At 44.2% G+C, this 18,017-nt stretch overlaps 1 protein-coding gene and 1 non-coding gene across 2 annotated transcripts in view; both read right to left on the minus strand.

Annotated features, from left to right (window-relative positions):
• Positions 1-606: 606 nt before the first annotated feature.
• Positions 607-678, minus strand: TRNAQ-CUG. The gene has a single exon. It is a non-coding gene; the product is annotated as a tRNA-Gln (tRNA).
• Positions 679-4,976: 4,298 nt separating this feature from the next.
• LOC105549813 overlaps positions 4,977-18,017 on the minus strand; it is a 32,677-nt gene continuing 19,636 nt past the window's right edge. Inside the window, exon 7 of the mRNA XM_011994457.1 lies at positions 4,977-7,614. Within this exon, the coding sequence (XP_011849847.1) occupies positions 7,370-7,614 (245 nt within the window). The 3' untranslated portion in view covers positions 4,977-7,369. The remainder of the gene's footprint in view (positions 7,615-18,017) is intronic.

Raw genomic sequence — 18,017 nt, forward strand, 5'->3', positions numbered from 1 at the left:
TCAGATGGGCCATCTGAATAAAACAGTGCTACTCCCAAGTTAGGTTTCGAACCATAGACCGTAAACTGAGACACAATCGCCAATGACTGAGCTAACCCCATCAACATTTCTCACGCCACTGTTTACTTTCCAAAATGACAATGGGTGCCATTACGAGATTTCCCGGGCGAAAGGAATCTCGGGGTCTAGGATTGAGGGGCGGCAGCCTTTTTGGTGGAGGAGACCTCTCACCCCGAGGCCCAGGTCACCCTGAGAGGGGGTGAGGACTTGCTGGGTCGCTGGGTCCCTGGCGTGGGGATCCGAGCCTCTGATTGCTGTTTGCCAGGAGGCTGGCCCAGGAAGGGGACCCTGCAGGCTCGGTCATACCGACTGGATGATTCGGCAGTTTCGCTGTGGTCGGGGCCACTGCGAGAACCCGGTTTCTGGGACCCAGAACACCGAAGAGGGAGAGGAAGAGGGAACGAAGAGCACGGGCGACATCGCGAGGCTCAGACAGAGATAGCAGAAGGGACACGGAGGCCTGCAGCGCAGAGCTTCTGAACGTCAGCAGAATCCCCATTCCATTTAGGGAGTAAAAGACGGCACTACCATCCTAATTAAACAGTAAGGTTCCACCGAGACTCGAACTCGGATCACTGGATTCAGAGTCCAGAGTGCTCACCATTACACCATGGAACCACACAATACAAACTTCCTGCAGTAGTCTGAATTCCTAATAAGTAGCAATAGTTCCCACCTACCCATGTCAAGACATTTCTTTTGATCCCACAAGCAACACTTGAGGAAGGTGGACCTGCAAGAAGAGCCACCCCTCTTGCTTCCTCTCTGCCCTCTCCTTTGATCGACTTCTATCATTTCATTTGCATCTCGGAAAATGAGGCAAAATCCACTTGGGTTTAGGGCCAGAGAAGAGCCCTTGAAGCCTCGGTCATAGAGTTACCTGTGCCGAGGTGAAATTCCTTCCTTCCTTCCCTCCCTTCCTCTCTCTCTCTCTCTTTCCTCTTTCTCTCTTTCTCCCTTTCTTCCTTTCTCTCTCTCTCTGTCTCTCTCTCTCTCTTTCTTTCCTTAAAGCCTCGGTCGCAGTTTCCTGTGCCGAGATGAAATTTCTCTTTCTTTTCTTTTCTTTTTTCTTTTCCTTTCTTTCTTTTCTTTTTCTTTCTCTCTCTCTCTCTCTCTCTCTCTCCCCCCCCCTCTCTCTCTCTCTCTCTTTCTTTCTTTCTTTCCGTTGAGACAGAGTCTCCTGTTGCTCAGGCTGGAATGCAGTGCAGTGGCAGTGGCAGTGGGGGATCTCTGCTCACTGCAAACTCCGTCTTGTCGGGTTCGGCTGATTGTAATCCCCAGTATCTGGGATTATAAGCAATGGCCACCATGCCAGGCTAAATTTTGTATATTTAGTAGAGATGAGGTTTCACCATGTTGGCCAGGCTGCTCTCGACCTCTTGACCTCAAGTGATTCGCCAGCCTTGGCCTCCTGAAGTGCTGGGATTACAGGTGTGAGCCACCGTGCCCAGCCCAGAGATGAAATAGCTGTAAAATTTCTGTTATTTTCTTTATGCTTTTCCTTCTTTTCTGTTTGCCCAAGGAGGCCAGATGATTGTCAAAACAGGACATGGTACTTCCTGGGCACATTGCCCTCTTCCTCCCTGTAGTATATAATAGAAGACAGCAATCCAGTGAGATTGGGAAGCACAGAATCCTTTATTTTTTTCTTCATATACTTCTATGTTTGCTTGGTTGGTTGGTTTTAACAAAATTTTCTCGCCAGAAATGGAGATTTGTTGGATTTAAAATAAAAGCAATCAGCCATGTTGTACATCTCTATAAAACACTCAAACCAGGCCATACTCTCCTACTATGACTCAAAATCAGCCATATACTGTCGAGGTCAGAAGACAGGGCCCTGATATTTAAGCACAGTGTGTTTTCTCAAAATTGGCCAAGTTGATGCCATTCCAATTTTTCAATATATCATGACCCATTAATTGCAGTCTTTAAAAGCGCACATGTATTGTTACTGAAAGCCCAGGAGTTCAGCCGAGGCCCTGCTTCTCAGTTCACAGAAAGCCAATCATTGAGACATCGAGTATTGCTGAGGAAAAAGGCTTTAATTGGGTGCTGCAGCTGAGGAGATGGGAGATCAGTCTCGAATCAATCTCCCTGGTCAACTAAAGTGAGGGGTCTATGTAGCAGGGAATAAACATAATTGTGGGTGGGAAAAGAGGAACTAGGGAGGGGTGAGGAAGCATTCATGATGAGTGAGGGGACTGACATCTCATTGTCTGGAGGCTGTGATCTGCTGAGTTTCAGGTCTATGATGCTTTTTGAGAGCCCTGAGGGTCCTTTCCTGAGGAAGGAACTCAGATAAAACAAATGTAAATTTCAAGCTTTAAGACCAGAAGGGTCAATTTCTATGTCTGTACAAAAACACTGTCTGTGGGACTATTGGGTCAATTTCAGTCCCTACTTTCTATTTGTCAGTTCCTCAATCATGGGGAATTTGGTCGTCGATCTTTCTGGATGCGTCATGTGGAGAAGGGGCATCCTGGGCAACTCCACACCATGGGTGACCGCATGGCCACCCAGGAATCAAACGTTTATCTAATACTGTAGTTTCTCCTGAAACACAATCTTCCTCTCTCCAGTCCCCCATTTCCACTAAAGACAAAACACAGTAGGACCAACGTACCTGCCAAAGAAGCTTCAGTCCCCTATACTTGGCCTGATTACCCACACAAAGTGCAGCAAGAATCATTGTTCATATAGGCTTTCCTAAATGGGCTTTGCTGGAACATTTCACAATGCCATTTCAGGCAAAGCCCTGAGAAAATTATCAATTCCTCCACCTGTGTCCCATTATAAAAGAAAACAGAATCTTATTGAACTTCTGCAAACAAACACATTGTCACAAGTTAAGAATATTCAATTTACAAATTCTGGAGAAATTCGGCAGAGAGAGAAAAATATGCCTCAAATTCTGTTTAGAAGACTATTCTACTCAATTGTTGCAGGCTATAAATAGCTCAAAAGGAAACAAGTTCTCCAGACTCTGAAGAATCAACAATGTTTGAAACAAAGGCCATAAAAACTTATTTCAGTCCTCTATTAGTTCAATCCATGCAATCAACTCCTGCTCTGTGTCCTATTCGGCTAACAATCTCTATGAACACATCAGCCTGTCTATTAGTGCCCTGGAAATTTTCTCTTTAGTTCAATGGCACAATCTCCAAAGTTACCAGAAACCTCCATCCGAGAGTCCTTTTTATGGACTTCCTCCAAAGAAGCAAGGCCTGGACTGTAACTGATTATAAGTCACTTTTTGAGAAGAATCAAAGCAAAACAACAATTGTGGATGACAAAAGCCTTAAGACAGCCACAGTTATAGACACAGTTGACAAGTGAATTCTGTTGTTTCTGTGGCACACAACAATTTAACATAATAATCATAATTATTACTGAGAGCACATCTGAACTCTAGGAATCTCATACAATCCTGGAACACACATTAACAACACATCTGTGTCAACAGAACCCAAAGGAAGTGAAACACCACCTCAGATTTGACATAATTCAAATTATGCATAATTGTGCATAATTCTAGCATAACAAATAGGCCTAAGAAGCTTAATATATCTCTCTTGAGGTTCAAGAATCTAAAATATCCAAAAAGTTAATTTGAGGTCCAAAGGGCTGAATTTAGAAACTTTACTCTTAGAAAGTTTGCCAGATATCAAAGTTTTGAGACAATTGATACCACAAAATAGGATCACAGGTCACCTTAGAATAGTCAATCATTTTGACAAAATGATAAAACAAAAATGTTCACCCTTTGCTAGAAAGGAGGCTGAGTTTTCTGAACAGTAAGTGCTAATGAAGACAACATGAGGCCATGTGTATCTGTCTCTCCCCTTCCTTCTTTTGCCCTGCAGTTTACTTTGAAAGTAAACAAAAATATTTTATCTATTATTAATACTACACAAACATTTTGATCAAAAGAGAAAACCAAATTTTACCTTTGTGTGGTGTATTAACATGTTAAAGCTAATTTTAATAAAACCTTATACACAAATTTAACTTTAATCAGTTTGACCATGAGGTAAGAGTTCCAAAAACCTTTCATAACCTTTCATACTTTTCAACTTAAGAGTAGATAAATGCTCTAGAAAACCCTGCTATTTCGATACATGGGCCCAGATGCTGGCCTTGCATCAGTGTGCTCCCGAGTGTAATGTCTAATTTACAGAAAATCTGAATTTGAGAGGCCAGGGTGGGCAGATCACTTCAAATTAGGAGTTTGAGACTAGCCTGGGCAATATGGTGAAACATTGTGTCTACCAAAAATACAAAAAAAAAAAAAAAAAAGAAGGAAAAGAAAGAAAGTCTCTGAATTAAACTTATCCCTCAAACTCCAGCCTTACAATTCTCATGTGCCCACCTCTTCTGTCTAGAGGAAGAGGGTGCATGAGGTGGAAAAGGGGACATGTGGGATTGTTGGGCCTAGAGGGATTGAATGGTTTCAATTTCTGGTTCCGTTTCTCATGAAAGCAGTTCATTTTAATTGTCACCTTCCCCAGGGTCTGAAGATGAGGCATTGATTGGTGTCAATATTCAAGATTTAGCAGGAGAAGTTGCCTTTTTCAGACCCAGGAGTCAAAGCCCTGTAAGCTAACAGCACAAGGATTAGTTAATAGGACATTTGTACTGCAGAAAGTTCTATTTCCCTCTCATGTCACCAATAAAACCACTGTGATTTGGTGTCCAGTAGTTACTGCCTGCAGCACTTCAAACCACTGTATTAAAGTGGTTAGGATACTCCTTGCATGTAACTAGTTGCCAGCATTCTAATGACAGAACTGTGATAGAAAGCATCAAAAAGGTGACAGAACCTATGCCAAACTTTTCAAAGTAAGACAATTAAATTTTCTCTCCATCATTTAACAAAATGCTAAATGCAAATACCAGTTTTGGAAATTCAGTATGAGGATAAATAATCTCCTTTTATTTAAATACTATACAACAAAACAAGAACAAAGTGAGAATAAACACACAGTCATTTTTTTTTCCACTATTTTATTTATTTATTTTGAGACAGAATCTCCCTCTGTTACCCAGGTTGGGGTACACTGGCAGGATCTCAGCCCACTGCAACCTCAAGCTTCGAGTCCTGGGTTCAAGGGATTCTCCTGCCTCAGCCTCCCGAGTAACTGGAATTACAGGTGGGCACCACCATGCCCAGCTGATTTTTGTGTTTTTAGTAAAGACGGGGTTTTGCCGTGTTGGCCAGGCTTCTGGCCTTGAACTTCTGGCCTTCAGTGATCTGCCCGACTTGACCTCCCAAAGTGCTAAAATTATAGGAATGAGCCACCACACCCAGCCTTCTTTTCAGCTATTTTAAAAGAGCATAATCACATATTTCCAAGATTGGTTTCTAGATATGGTACTGATTACTGATTAGGTTGCTTTCACCATTAAAATCTTCAAAACAGTGCAACAATTGTACATGTTTTGTTTTCAAGTACACACATGAAGGCCCAACAGTGACACCAGGCTTGGGATCAAAAATCACTAGAAATTCTCACATCTTGTTTTTATTACCACTTAATCCAAGTGAATGTCACTTAATTTTAATAATGGTAAACACAACTTAAGGAGGCTGAGAGAAATCCCAATCAATATAATATCCCTAAGGACAAGGCCAATCTTTCTGGACGTGGAAACTTTGTACCCACATCACAGGTTTTCCTCATTAAAGGAAAGGGTCTGCAACCAACTCAATTGATTGATTGAAGCCAACTCATATTACTGATTGCATTGAATGTGTACCGAACCTCAGGCCATGGATGCCTGAGTCCTAGTGTTTCTGTGACATCCCCTTGGGGTATTGGAACTCTACCTTTCAATGATGGGAAGTCTTGGGCAAGAGCACATCTCCTCCCCTTGTCCAGTATAGACAGCTTTTGTGTCTAACTCTACCGCAGCAGCTGGCCTATACCTGGGGCCAAGGGTTGGAGTGGTTCCTTGCTCCAGCATCAGTGGTAGATGCCTTTTGTTTCATGTGAAAGAAGCAACCAGGTATTGTACCTGTACTCTGGTGGTGGCTGATAATGACCTATATGCCTACATCACTGTGGCAAACTCAAGAAATTTGCTTTCCCTGCCACGCGTGTCTTGTCAGCACTTAGGATGTGAGAGGAAAGACCCAGCAAATGGGCAAAAAACATGCTATGTATCTGGGACTCTCAGAGATTCTAAGCTGTCACAATAGTTCACACTTGGCTTTTAAGAAACGATGAAAACTTCAGAGATTATCTCCAACCAACATTTATGGCTGCCATCTTTTCCTTCCATTATCTGTCAAAGATGATGAACCGCTTCATGTGTTTGTCCTTCTATAGGGGGTGTCTCATGCTTTGGACTTCAGTTGCTTTGCAACTTCGCTCTTTGGTGAGATCAAAACACATGATTTCGCAGACCATACAGCTTTTTCTTGTCATTAGAGTGGGAATAACTGTCTCTTACAGATTTCTATATCTTAAACTACTGTTGAATCACATGTCTGATTTAAAAAATCTTTATATTCTCCTCTATTTCTGGATTAATTTCCCTTCAGGATACTACACAAATTCTGTTAGCTGATCACTTCTTTTGAGGCTCTGAGGTAGACATAGTGAACACCTTCACGATCCCTACAAATGAGCCTATTCATTAGGTGCTCAAGAGAAACCTGGGCTCAGACTAGTAGGAGACACACAACTGTCACCCACAGCTCTAGTTGAATTTTTATCATGAGGCTCTTTCTCCTCAATCAGTATACTAGTCTTAGAACAAGATTGAGTTTGGGTAATCTTAACTTTGGGTCTATCTTAAAACAGGCTTCCTGAGCAGCTACTAAGATTTGCTGGGACTACAATTTCTGGTCAAATGTGAGCCAACAGAGTAAAGACAACACTCTTGACCCAGGAGAAGGCAACAGTACATGGATACACCACATTTTTCATCAACCTCAGAACAGTTATCTCAATGAATATTTAAATTAGTGATTGAAATACTTGTTTCCCCAAGCATGTGATGCTGAAAATTGGAAAAGTTGCCTTGGTTGTCTAAATGATTATGTGCTCAGATTGAATTTGAGGGGGTACACAGGTGCGGCCTCCAGTGGAAAAGATTCTGAGAACTGGATGTGGGTAGAGGATGCAATTATGGAACTTGGTATCTTTCCCACCTTCTTTTCTTTCTTCCCATTTCGACTGGTCTTGTAATGCTAGGCCCAGGCATCAATACACATACAACTAAAAAAGGCAATATTAGTGCAAAAGACACAGTGTCTATACAGTGAAATTAGATGGTACCTATTGCTGAAGTTACTTTAATTTCACATTGTGTAGCCCAATAAGCTGAATGTCCCCCACCTACCAAGGGTGTTAGTCAGCTCAGGCTGCCATAGAAAGATATGAAAGGTTGAGTGGTTTAACAACAGACTTTTTTTTTCCTCAAAGTTCTGGAGGCCAAAAGTCAGAGATCGATGTGCACGAAGAGTTGGTTTCTGGGGAAGCCTCTCTTCCTGGCTTGCAGAAGGCCACTTTCTTGCTTTGTGCTCCCATAGCTTTTCCTCCGTGCCTTTGTGGAGAAAGAGAGAAATTCTTTGATGCCTTTCCTCTTCTTATATGGACACCATTCCTACCAGATTAGGGACCCACTTGTATGGCCTCATTAACCTTAATTACTTCCTTAAAGACTCTATCTCTAAATACAGTCAAGTTGGGGGTTAAGCTTTCAACATATGAATTCAGGGGAAAACTATTCATTTTATAACACCAAGCAATAGGGCGATCCTATGATTCTTTACCTATTAAATCCTATGACATTTGCCTGGTGGTGGCGCCAGGAAGAAGTTGTTAGTAAGGCTGCTATTATCGCTAATTCCATGATTAGGAAAGCACACCTGAGCTGAAGTGCCTGCCATATGGGAAAGAGTGCAGGTCAAACAGATATTAAATGAAAATTGGGGAAAATGGTAGCAAACAAAAGCAGTGCTTTTAAATCCAGGAAGGATTGAAATTGTACAATTTCATGGAAATCCTATTGTCTTTATCAGGAGAATGACTACACAAGGTTTATTAACTGGGGGGAAAGGATGATGTGGATTAAGGACCACACCTGATTGCTCAGCATAATGTGAATTCTTGACTAAACAGCTATAGGGTGTGAAGGAAAGATCAGCAGTCGAAGAAAACTGAAAGATTTTTGGACTGAGCATATGGAAGGATGCAGTTTCCATCCACAGAGGTGAGAAAATAGCAGGTGTGGCAGGTTGTAGGAGGAAAAACAGAGATCAGTCCAGGGTCCCAAAATTTTGCTTGAAAGAGTTTTCCATTTGCCCTGTCTCCATTTCTGCATCAACAGATCGAGACCATCCTGGCCAACATGGTGAAACCCCGTCTCTATTAAAAATACAAAAATTAGCTGGGCGTGGCAGCGCATGCCTGTAATCCCAGCTACTCAGAAGGCTGAGACAGGAGAATTGTTTGAACCCTGGAGGCAGAGGTTACAATGAGCCGAGATCGCACACTACACTACACCCCAGCGACAGAGGTAGACTCTATCCCTAGATAGAAGATTTGCTAGACAGAAGATTTGCCTGGTGGAGTGTAAAACAAACAGGGGTGATAGAAATGAGTTCTGTAGATGTGCTGCTCTCCACCTGGGGCCCATCCTTCATTTTGCCAAGACCACCAAAGACTGGGCCTTCCTTGACAGGAGAGGGTCCTCTCCACATGCCTCCCCTTTCCCTGGGCCCCAGTCCCCCACCACTGAGTGTGTTTGCCCAACCCCACAGCTTCTCTTCTTTCAGGAATGTCATTTCTTGAGCCACACTCCATCGCAAGATGTGGTCCAATGGTCTACCCAAGGTCCAGGCAAAGAATCAGTGATCAGGTGACTCTTGGTATTGCAGGGATCTGACAGCAGAGATGATAAAAGTTGCTCCGGTTTTAGCGCCAAATATGTAGAAACATAGAGACCAACCAGACCCACTGGCTGCTTCAAAACTGTCTCTGCAAAGTCCCTGCTTAGATAAATTCCACTCTGGGGCCGGGCTCACCCTGTAATCCCAGGATTTTGGGAGACCGAGGTTGGTGGATTATGTGAGGTCAGGAGTTCAAGATTAGCCAATCCAACATGGTGAAACCCCGTCTCTACTGAAAATAGGAAAATTAGCAGGAAATGGTGGCACATGCCTGTAATTCCAGCTACTTAGGAGGCTGAGGCATGAGAATTGCTTGAACCGGGAAGGTGGAAGTTGCAGTGACCCAGGATCGTGCAACTGCACTCCAATCTGGGTGGCAGACTGAGACTCTGTCTCAGACAGACAAACAAAAATTTTAAAAAGGAAAGATAAATTCCGCTAGGGAAAGAACCCAAGGACTATACAGTAGCTTCTTTTTTTTTTTTTTTTTTCTTTATTAGAGAGGCTGTGACCTCCCTGAGGGACAATTACAGTAAGTAACTGTAAAAACCACAGGGCACAAAGACAGGACACTGCATTTGCTGGAAATGGAATCCAGGTCTCCCGGGTGGGAGGTGAGAATTCTACCACTGAACTGCCAATGCCTCCTGACCCCAAGCTCTGCAGCCTTGGACACAGTTAAGACACAGACTTGGGGAAAGGAGTCAAGATTTTTGCCATGTTCTCTTTGATGAGGCTACCAAAAGAGACACCTAGAGCAAAGGCTTGCAGTGGAGATTTGCATCAGGCAACACCACAAAGTTATGGCTTCACATTAAAAGAGCTGACTTGAAAAAGCCTTATTCTGAGTAGGCTCTGTGCAACTGGATAACAAACCTCTGTAGGAAAACATCAGAAATTCACCCAATTTCTTGTCTCTGGTCCTATATCCAGTGTGAGCCTGTGGAAAGTTCTTGCCTTGCTCCTTAATGTCTTCTCTTTGCCTCCCCATTGCTTGGTGCCTCCCAAACCCTTTCCTCCCAACCTTGACACGAACATCATCACTTCCTGCAAAAAAGGCCATAAGAACATGGGGACCCCGGTTTGGAAAGCTGAACTCTTGGAACTATGCCTGGGATACTCCAGGAGACCAGGGTGAAAATTGAGCTTCTCTCCTCCTACACCTCTTTCGAATTCCTGAAAAGGCCTGCTTTGAATATTTAACCCTTTTCCGCCCATTAAACCATTAGAGCTGGCATTTCCTTTTCTATCCAATCTAAGAGACTTAAATCCATTATAGTTTTAATGGATTTAAAGCATTTCCCCCCAGTTAATAAACCTTGTGTAGTCATTCTCCTGATAAAGACAATAGGATTTCCATGAAATTGTACAATTTCAATCCTTCCTGGATTTAAAAGCACTGCTTTTGTTTGCTACCATTTTCCCCAATTTTCATTTAATATCTGTTTGACCTGCACTCTTTCCCATATGGCAGGCACTTCAGCTCAGGTGTGCTTTCCTAATCATGGAATTAGCCATAATAGCAGCCTTACTAACAACTTCTTCCTGGCGCCACCACCAGGCAATAATTAGCAGTAATTAGTGTTATGTTGGAGATGACGGGCATGGTTAGTCTCATTCTCACCACCTCATTGTATGATTTCTGTGTTTTTGCTTTGTTTATAAAATCTCTTCCTGCCTTTCTTAACTAGACTGGTCTGTCTGGGTAAATGTTTTGTTTTCCTGTAGTGTTTTTGAAATTCCATGTCCCTGATTAGTTAATATATTTTCTTAGATCTCAGGTGCACAGGGAAAAGGTAATCATGTACCTTAGCTCACGGCACATTATGGTGGCTGCTCTGAGCAAGGCCCTTACTGTCTTTCCTTCTTTTCTCTGTTTATCCCACTCCCATTTCCCTGTCCACTTCCAGAAACTCGTTCTGAGGAGTTTAGTATATGCTCTTTTATCCCACACTTTCTCTGCATATTTCAATAAGGGAATGTCTTTGGAAAACATACATTGTTCTTTGGGGATGGGGGATATTAAAACAACTTTAAAGTGTGAATTGGTTTCCAAAAACCCATTCCATCCTTTTTACTCCATTTTGTATACTATCTCCTCAACTTTTCTATTCTAATAGAAAAGTTTGTGTATAATGTGGGGAGGATAAAAGAGTCAAGCCAATTTAAAATAGGCAAAACACTTGAATGGTGTTTGTTTACCAAAGAGAATTTCTTAATGGCCAAATGGCATAAGAAAGGATTCTTGGCTTCATTACTCATTCAGGAAACAAATTTAAAATGCCATGATACACCACTACACACCCATCAGAATGAGTAACATTTAAGAGACAGGGAAAACCACTGGCTTATAAAAATGCAGAGCAAGTGTAATTCTTGTTGCTGGCAAGAGAATATAACAGTACAGCGGGGAGTGGTGGCTCACGCCTGTAATTCCAGCACTTTGGGAGACTGAGCTGGGTGGATCACTTGAGGTCAGGAGTTTAAGACCAGCTTGGCCAATGTGGCGCAACCCCGTCTCTACTAAAAATACAAAAATTAGCCGGGTGTTGTGATGGGCACCTGTAATCCCAGTTACTTGGGAGGTTGAGGTTGAAGTAGGAGAATTGCTTGAACCTGGGAGGCAGAAGTTGTAGTGAGCAGAGATCGTGCAATTGCACTCCAGCCTGGGTGACAAAGTGAGACTGTCTCAAAAATAAAATAAAATAAAATAAAAAGATAAAAGAGAATACAATAGTGCCACCATTCTAAAATACTGTCTAATAGTTTCTAATACAGTTGACCCAGCCACGCATGACCCAGCCACTCTATTACTAGGTTTATACTCAACAGAAATGAAGGCACAGACCCATAAAAAGGCCCATAGTAGAATATTTGCAAACACCTTATTCACAATAGCCAAAACTAGAAATATCCCAATTGTCCATCAACTCTAGTATATTCACATGTTGGAATAGCACTCATTAATAACACCAAAGAGCTGAGATACATGCCATAAAATGGAAGCATCTCATAACCATTGTTGCATTTAAAAAAAAAAGAAAACCGCAGGCACAATCAGTATAGTCCTTTATGTGATTTCTACAAGAAGCAAAAGTATACCACAGAGATAGAAATCAAATGGCGATTGCCTAAGTGGGGATGGGGTGAGGATTGACTGAAAAGGGGCTCGCACGACTTTTTGGTCTGTTGAAACTGTCCTGTAACTTGATCTAGGTGATGGTTTCTTTTGTCAAAATGCACTGGGCTGCACACTTAAGATTGGTGCACTTTGGTCTCTGTGGATTATACTTCAGTCATTTACTGATAGCAAAAATAAATAAATAAATACAAACAAAATTTAAAATTGGGGTTGGAGAATGTCATTAACTTTAGATTTTATTGTACTCTTTCGGTTTTATTTAAAATACCCAGTTGGAGTGCGAACTCTCGTCTTGTCTTGTCCATTTCTGATTTGGCCTGAAAAGGCCCCACGGATTTTTGAAATATCTGAGCCAGAAAAACGGGTAGGGCCACATCAGGCCAACAGTAAAAGAGTTCAATAAGGCTGACTAACAGGGGGCACCTCACCTTTTGGGTGTTGTACTTGCTCAGAGAGGAAGCAAAAGCCTTTCAAGATAACCGGACCCCTAGGCGTGCAGGGTAGGAGTTCCCTCTGTTCTCGACTCCACCGAGAGTTCTAAGCCACAGGAAAGTTGTGACCTCTCTAGCCGCAGGTCAACGGCGCAGCCTAGGCCCAGGTTGGAGGCGAAAGGGAAAGAAGAGCGCTGCACTCAAGAATGGACGTTGCCATGACTTGGATTCCAAGCCAAGCCTCCTGCGGCCACAGCGTAGAGTACTAAACACAGTATGAGAACCGCGAGCCGCAGGAGCTGAAGCGCGCCGGGCTCTTTCTTCAAACTTAATGCAGCGCTGCTTTCGTTTTGGAGACCTAAGGGTCCGCGTAGATTTCGTTCTTTCTTGCTGTCTCTCCGTTTTTCCTCCCTTTCTTCCCCATTCTGCTACAATAAAAAAAAAAAAAAAAACCAACCACTTCTCACGTCTCCCTTGTGCAGTCCTTACCGCTGCACAAAGCTACTGCGAAGTTTAGCCTCCCGGGTCCACGCCTCTATCGACTTCCTTGCCCTCCTCCTCGCAATTCCCTGTTGGATTCAACCCTTGGCCGGCTCCGGCCTCCTGCCCCAGACAGGCACACGAAAACAGTGCAGCTGAGCCCCGGCAGCTCCCTGCCTCAGAGCGGGAAGAGAGGCCACTGGAGGCCTCGCCCCTTGCGTGCCCCAGAGGATGCCGAGAAATCAATCAGAATAAATGCTTTTTAAAAAGAGCTTACAGCCGGGCACGGTGGCTCAAGCTTGTAATCCCAGCACTTTGGGAGGCCAAGACGGGCGGATCACGAGGTCAGGAGATCGAGACCATCCTAGCTAACGCGGTGAAACCCCGTTTCTACTAAAAAAATACAAAAAAGTAGCCGGGCGAGGTGGCGGGCGCCTGTAGTCCCAGCTACTGGGGAGGCTGAGGCAGGAGAGTGGCGTGAACCCAGGAGGCAGAGCTTGCAGTGAGCCGAGATCCCGACACTGCACCCCAGCCTGGGCGACAGAGTGAGACTCCGTCTCAAAAAAAAAAAAGAGCTTACTTCCCCTTCATGATGAACCTCCGCAACATGTCGAAATCCTGTCTCTACAAAAAATACAAAAATTAGCCGGGCGTGGTGGCGCGCGCCTGTCGTCTCAGCTACTTAGGGACTGAGGTAAGAAGATCACTTGGCCCCGGGAGGTCGAGGCTGCAGTGAGCCTTGTTTGCACCACTGCACTCCAGCCTGGGCGACCAAGTGAGACCCTGTCGCAAAACAAAACAAAACTTCCCCATAGAAAACTAGTTCATGATTTACATTCTCAGGACTCTTCAAAGGACTAAAATCTAAAGGCGACGACCCTGGTGCGTGGCAGACCCTGCTCCCCGCGAGGGGAGCAAGAGCGACTCTCATCACCCCCCCTGCGGACACAGGATCCGAAGACGGCAGCGAAAGCTCCGCAGCGGCCCCGAAAGCGACTGGGCAGGGTGGGCACAAGCTCCCTCACTGGGTGAAAGCGGCGCAAAGAACGGGAAGAGCCATCCTGGGAGCCCACCGGGCGTTCAGCTTCCCTTGGGCCCCCAGGCGGCTCGGGCCCGGGTCGCAGACGGGGCGTTTCCGGGGGCTTCTGAAGCAGGGGAGGGGCAGGGCCGGCGAAGGCCATTAGGCTGTCCTTCTGGCTCCAGAATCTCCCAACCCGCGGGTGTGCAACGTGATCAGTGCGACTCACGGCTCTAATCTCGGGGTTTCCCTCCTGAGGGCAGGCCCTCAGGACAGAAGGGATGGGGAGAGTTTGGTGAGTGTGCCTGGCATGTAGCGCCCAGTAGAATCAGTAGTAGTGGTCTCTGTGGAGCAATCAGTTAGCGCCTTCCTCTGTTAACAGAAAGGCTGGTGGTCCCTGGACGCCTCGCTTTGTTGTTTTAACCCGTTTCTGTTGATATACAATCAACTCCTGTCCGGAGCCGCATGGCCCGGCCATAGCGATAATAATTGACAACTGATGCCTGAGCTCTATAAGTTTCTACTCTATGCCTCCTCCCTAGATTTACTTTCTTCCCTGTACTGATATCTCATAGGCCAGTACAAAATGGTGCTCTTCGGGGTTCTTCATCACCCATCTTCCCACGCCGGGAAGAGGATCAACTTACAGCGCAGGCGCCATTCCGCTCCGGGAAAATTACCAACGGATGGCAGGCGCAACATGACCTCTGACCCAAGAAAGGGAAACCTACCTGGCCACGCCCACCGCAGGGCCACCATCCTGGCCCTGGCCCAACCTCCGCCCCTGCTGGTCTATATAAGGCATTAGGCTGCCACCAATAAACGAGACTTGATCAGGATACTGTCTTGTCTCCATTTCTCGTGTCTCTTGTTCCCCCCGAGTTCCCACTCCCTCTTCTAGGGTCTACATTGACGATCCCGCGGGACGGGACAAACTCCAGCCTAATCAGGAGACACACATGTCCTCTTCCCCACCTTCTTAGGTCTGAGGCTTGGCAAGGGCCATGGTGCCTTGTACCTGTCAAACTCAGGAATCCCAGAGACCTTAGACAGGGACTCACTTCTAGTGTGATAAAAATGTTCTTTGCTCCCATGGAAGGCTTGGGGGAGTAAAGTGCCTGGACTTTTTCATGTTTAATAATAGGACACCTATTGCAGTAGTATTCTGTCCCCAGGATGTGCCTGGGTTTAGTGGTTCTTCTATCAGTAATGTGACCAGTGGAATCAGTCATCCTCATGGTGATCCTCGCCATTGCTTGTGAAAACAGCATTTCTTCCTCTGTTTGTGCATGATTTATTTAACCCTTTTCAAGATGTTTTTGAAATGAGGTGGGTTTCATGGCTTTAGGATTACAAATGATGCTGCAATCTCCACTATTCTTGTACACATATTTTTGGTCAATCCTGCAGATATTTCTATAGTGTAGAGAACAGGATGTGCTTTCTGTCAAGTCGTTTATCCAAGGGGAGCAAAATCACAAAGGTCCCAGATGATTTTTTTCTTCTCCCCTTTCCTCTTTTCTTCATAAATCTTGGTTTTGCTTTTGTTTGACCAAACCAATCTAATGCCTGTTCTCCCTCCAATACAATGGTAAATCAACACACAAATAGCTATCCCTTTATTATTCTTTGATAGATTTCTGCAGTGGCTATGTCCATAAAAATTAGCCCATTTGAGATACATCATTGGAGCCAACAGAACCCTACACCCAACAGGCACCTTTTGCAGACCTGGGCCCTTAGAGCTATTGACTCATGTTCCTTCAGTTCTTCTACAGAATATTATGAGTAGAAACTGAGGTCTTTGGCTTTTACCCACTACTATGGCTATAGTACATTTTCTTTCTCTTGTCTCTCTCATTTTTATATCATGATTTTCTGCCATCAGTGGCACCAGTGTGGGTTTCTTGTTTTGATGTTATCGAGTGAACTTCTGGGATTGTTTTATGAGTATCGGTATTAAATTCTTCTGTTGATGGAGACTTGTGTTGTACCCAGTTTTTCCTTAGTATAAAAATGAGGTTAATAAGAACATTTTTGGTAGAAGCCTTGTTGGATGTATTGCTCATTTTATGGGGGTAATCAATAAAAGCAAGTGTGCTTCCTTCTCAGGTAGGCTTAACTCGATAAGAAACTGCCAATTATTAGAACAGCTGCTGTGCTAAATTGCAGTCCAACTAACATCACACAGCAATATCACACACACTCTGTATGAGGAAGCAGGAGGGGCAACAACTTTCAAAATCACTTTTTCTATGTTTCCTTTCATTTTCTTGTGAACCCTTAATGGCATCTTTGAAGGTAGCTGTGGTCACACCAAGTGTCACCACCAGCCTATTCAAGTCCCGCTGCAGAGCCATGGAGTGATACAGCAGGACAACCCTGCCAAGTCTCAAGCTCATAAACACCAGGCAGTAATTGATGCATATGAAATGAGAAGGGTCAGACGATTCCTCCCTCTCCTGCCATGTCTGTGCCTCTCTTTGCAGCTGCCATGTCACTGAAAACAATTGCTCACGCTTATTTTCTCAAAGATAAAGCCAGACATTAGTCAAAGCTGTGAAAACAGATTTTATTCAGTAACTACTGACCATAGAGGAAGGGGCTGAGCTCCATCGCATTTGTGCAGAGGTGATGGCATTCTGATCAGAGAGTAAGGCAGGGGAGAGGGCGGGGCACAAGTGAAACATTCCAAAAGATTGGTCATTGTAAGCTTTTGCCCCATCAAGACAGCTGTGTCTGCCAGCTGGCAATATTAGACATTAGGATTCTAACCTCCCACAGAGACCAGAAGACGGAGACTCAGTCCTTCCTGAGGACGACACCTCAAAGGAATGGCTTTCAAATCCTGCGGAAAGACACACTGGAGTCCCTAGGAGATACACACATTTCTCAAAGGGCTGGAAGAGGATTCCCTTCTTAGTAAGTGTTATAAGAAAGAACCTACCATCATCAGCAGGTATTGGCTAGAATTAAAGTAAGTTCCCCTGGCAGCCTTGAGCTTTCTTAGGTAGGCTTTGTCATGGGAGCCTAGGGTAATTCACGGGACATGGTCATATGCTATTAGAAGCCATGATAGAGTCTGATCATCTCTTAGCACAGAGGTTTAAACTGAGTGTTTGTTTGCTGAGTTTGGTGGTTCTCACTTTCCATCCCCCCATTCCATGGCCAGGATTTTACTGGACTCTGATAGATGGACACGGCCACGGGCCATTTCCAGTGACATTCAAGCAGCCCAGGCATATCTATTGAGATCTGAATGAAAATAAAGGAAACCATGAGATTGAGAGTGGGCCCCACAATAGGTATGCGTTACCAATATTCAGGAGATAAACAAAAATATTTCTAGGCTTTATCAAAATGGAAAGTGACTTACGCAGCCAGGATGAAATTCAAACCTACATTAGCAAAGTACCCAGTTTATTGATACTTCGTATAAGAAAGCCATGGCAAAATGACAATCCACAAGTGGCAATGGCATGTACGACTCCATAATGTCAAAATTATCCTCACATTAAATGAAACTCCTACATGTTGCTACAGTAAGGGAACGGAAGCCAATGTTACGCTGGAATATATTAATTGTCATGGGTTAAACAGGCAGGACATGATGCTACATTTTTTAGTCACTTCTATTGAGAGTATTTGTGAAGGTTAATTTTTGTGTCAGTTTGACTGGGCCAGGGGATGCTCAGGTATTTGGTTAGACGTGATTTCTCACTGTGTCTCTGAGGGTGTTTCTGGAGGAGATTGACATTTGAATCAGTAAACTGAGTGAAGCAGATTGCCCTCCTGAGTGTGAGTGGGCCTCATCCAACTCATGGACGGCTTGAATAGGATGAAGGGTTAAGAAAGAAGTTTTTCTGCTTCACTGTCTTTGAGCTGGGACGTCAGTCTTCTGCCTTAAGCCTTGGACTTGGTCTTGAACTGTATTCGACTCTCCTAGGTCTAGAGCTTACTCAGAGTAGAACTTGGGCTTCTCTG

The sequence above is a fragment of the Mandrillus leucophaeus genome, unplaced genomic scaffold, assembly GCF_000951045.1.
Source record: "Mandrillus leucophaeus isolate KB7577 unplaced genomic scaffold, Mleu.le_1.0 Scaffold457, whole genome shotgun sequence".
NCBI lineage: Eukaryota > Metazoa > Chordata > Mammalia > Primates > Cercopithecidae > Mandrillus > Mandrillus leucophaeus.